General features: G+C 40.9%; 1 protein-coding gene across 1 annotated transcript in view; it reads left to right on the top strand.

Annotated features, from left to right (window-relative positions):
* LOC146464615 (uncharacterized) overlaps positions 1-2776 on the top strand; it is a 3566-nt gene extending 790 nt beyond the window's left edge. The window contains exons 2-3 of the mRNA XM_085129179.1: positions 483-555; positions 1795-2776. Of these exons, the coding sequence (XP_084985305.1) occupies positions 483-555; positions 1795-1947 (226 nt within the window). The 3' untranslated portion in view covers positions 1948-2776. The remainder of the gene's footprint in view (positions 1-482; positions 556-1794) is intronic.
* Positions 2777-3449: the final 673 nt, after the last annotated feature.

The following is a 3449-nucleotide window of genomic DNA, read 5'->3' as shown; positions in this document are numbered from 1 at the left end:
TGGCATTTTTAGGTCTGAAATAGGGTCGGGATTTGAAGACCCGGGCGGCACACCCCCACCAAGAATTCCGAGGAGTACCCCCCCCGGGCTGTATGGCGACTGTTACATAGTCCAGTCCTGGCCCTTCTGCTCTATACTATGTCATGCAACTCCTGATACTCCCCAAGACATGGATTTTCTGACTTTTGCACCCTCTTGAAATCATTCAATATTCATTCACTGATTTGATAAACCACACACTTTCCTCACACTGAATTAAAATGTCTTAATTATTAAGACATTTTATCATAATTTACAAACCACAAGAAAGTCATGATAAATTGGATTTAACTAAAATAGCTTTGAAAACCTCTCTCCCGCTTAAAGCTTGTTACTCAGGGAACATTTCTGCCACTATTTTATCTCTTTGCAGATAGAATCTTTACCCCCTTGTACTTAAGGCTAAATCCTTTTTTTCTTTTTTTCTTTTTTATTGTCCACAGATATAACTCTCAAAAAGCTCTCGACAACTTTTTACATGGCAGACCACAGCAAACAAGACATATACCATTCATGGTAAAAACTGTTTTTAGATTGTTGATGTGGTACTCAGTTTTGCGCCCATCATTTTGAACCTTCAACATTGCCCCCTCCCCCGTAGCTTACCCAGGGCATTTGACACTAAAGGCCTTCCAGGGGGTGGGAGATTTGACCTTTACCTGGGTGAAGTGAAGAATTTGAACTTGAGTTGTAAAGGTGCCACCTTTCTTTTTTCCCCAGTGGAATACAAAGTGGCTCATGCACGTGATTAAGTGGAAAAATGTCACTTATATGAGCTACAGCTGTACTGATTGTCTCACCAAAAAGGGTCTCCACAAACTTTGCAGTGTTCTCGAAGTTACATGTGAATGAAAATGAACTGGTTTTTACAAATTGTCTAACTATTGTCAGTATGTCCCCAACTGGAACATTTGAGCATTAAATTTGTTGCTAGGGTAGGGCATTTGGACGGCTTTTTGCCCCGGACTATGGCAACATGAACTTTCATGTTACAGGTCATGACAAATTTCCCTATTTTCACTGGTGGATTTAGACTTTCTTACAAGGGGGAGACCTGCATCAATAATGAGGGGAGGGGTACAGAGCAGTCCCACCCCATGTCAGCAAGGCCACTTCCATGGATCTCTGTACTTCTGCTCTTGACATCACTTTACCAGACCACAGACATCAACCCATTAACAACAGCATATCAAGAACTGTAAAGGTTGGCCTTTAAGGTTTGAACCCAGAACAGAAAAGAGGGGGAAAGAAAATGTTTCAGAATTACTGGCACTATTCTGGTAAAACAGTGAGAGTGCCCAGGCAGCTCCTGGGTCCCTCTCCTAGATTCACTACTGACCAAAGAAAACAAGAAGCATCACATTTGTGGTTATCAACACCATTTACCAACAATGCAGTGGCAGGTCAAGGAGAAAGCCCCAGGGCATTCAGCCCTCCCCCCCCCCCCCCATTACTTTTAGACCTAAACAGAGGCCTGGCACCAAGATGTTTCACTGCATGGAGAGAAGCAAGTTGGGCATTTGAGTGTGGGCCACCCACTTGCCTGAAGCTCTGTCTCAGCCATTGCAATGAAAAAAAAAAAACAACATTTGAACATAAAGTGTGAAACGTCTTCTCAAAATGGGCTGACCTGTCAGATTTATTGCACTTACCATGAAAATTTTCCCCTTGAAATCTTGTCTATTTCCCTGGGAAAATCTTCTTCACAAGCATTGGTGGCCATTCTGATTAGTCCTCATTTTATTTTGTATTCAGATCACCAGAAAGATGAGAAAGACGCTTTTTTCTTTGGGTTACACTGAGCGAGACATTGACAAAATGACTCCAAGTGAAGCTACTGATGTAATAAATCTTTGCACACAAAAATCCAAGAAAGCACTTCCAAGCTCTGAGATCCAGAAGGACTAGTCGACAAGTCCAACATGAATCAGCTGGTTTTGAGATGTGGCCCGACAACGGTTCTGGAGCTTTATGACAGGAAACTAATATTTCAAGTCTGCTGTCCTGAGCTTTGGGATTCATCATCAACTTCCCCATTGTAGCCATGTCTTTAGAGATGCTACAATCTTGTATCTAGTGTCCTCAGGTTCTTTGGCCTGCGGTTAGTTGCCAGGAGAGACTCCGGGGTACTGGAATTTTTTCACCGCAGGATCTCTGCAGTAAAACAATGCAAGTGAAAGGCACAGCCAATCAAAAACTTTTTAAAGATTTTGATTTCCCCAGAGTTTCTCCTGACAACCAACCATTGGTCCGCTGAGGACACTGGATATGAGATTAGTAATACTGGTGTCTCAATTATACAAAATGTGTTAAGAAAACATTGAACGCAACCGTCATATTCCAGCCATATTCTCAGTTAGAATACAATCTCAATTTTCAATTTTCAATTTTCAAAAAAAAATTAAGAATAAAGCATTTTGCACTGTCAAACAGAGGTGGAGCGTTTTCAGTTCCGAAAATGTCGCAACCAGATCTTAGTGTACTGTAAATGATCTAGTAAGTAAGCAAGTAAACTTTATTTATCCATGGTGGCCCATTTAGTTACATGGCTGTTATCCAGAGGGGCCCTGGTAATAAACTATGACAAATAAATATAAATGTAAATGAATTTAAATAGTTAAGAAAAACTGACTCGTGCTGTTTTACATGCAAATGTTAAAAATGGTGGGTTTTAATTAAAAGTTTAAAAGAAGAAAGCGATTCTGCTCTTTGAATTTTAGTAAACTAAAATAAACGCCCGGTGCGTTTAGTTATTAACTGTTTTTTCGTTTTGAGGGGCGTTTATTAGATACAGTCAAGCAACCAGAGAGAAACGTTTGTTAAGTTTCCTCGAACATTGAAAGCAAAAGTTTTCGCTGTTCCAAAAGAAGGAAGCAGCATAGTAGAGCGTAACCGGATACCGATAGGCGTGTTGCCAATCCTCTGAAATAAGATTTGGTTTTATCAAAGAGTTGAGGTAAATTTGGCCACCGTAAAGAGATTCGAGTGCTGACGTTTCGAGAGTTAGCCCTTCGTCAGAGTGATTAGGAATTACTGCATGCCGAGGCTCTTTATAGCGGCCAAATTACCTCATCACCTCTGCTGATAAAACAAAACATTTGTTTTTACTCCTCACCGACGCAGCACCACAGTTTCGTTACAAACTAACCTCCTTGTCAAAAAGAACAATCACCAACCGGTTGGCTGACACGTTCCAATTGAGCTCTCGAGTCTGAGAACTTTGTTGTTGTTGTTTTTTTGACAGGAATCGAGCCGGATTAACTCTGTTTCTTAGCAAAGTGTGTGGGAAGAGGAACCGTAAAGTGCACCCAGCAAAGGAATTAAAATTGAGGACGTCAGTGGTTGGTATTTATTGGCGTGCGTTCAATTGACGTCAAAGAACGCTTTGAATTTGAACCAAAACCATTTAT

The sequence above is a fragment of the Pavona decussata genome, unplaced genomic scaffold, assembly GCF_977016875.1.
Source record: "Pavona decussata unplaced genomic scaffold, jaPavDecu1.1 SCAFFOLD_161, whole genome shotgun sequence".
In the NCBI taxonomy this organism is placed as follows: Eukaryota; Metazoa; Cnidaria; class Anthozoa; order Scleractinia; family Agariciidae; genus Pavona; species Pavona decussata.
Note: the sequence above shows the minus strand (reverse complement) of the source record. Positions and strands in the feature narration are given on the sequence as shown.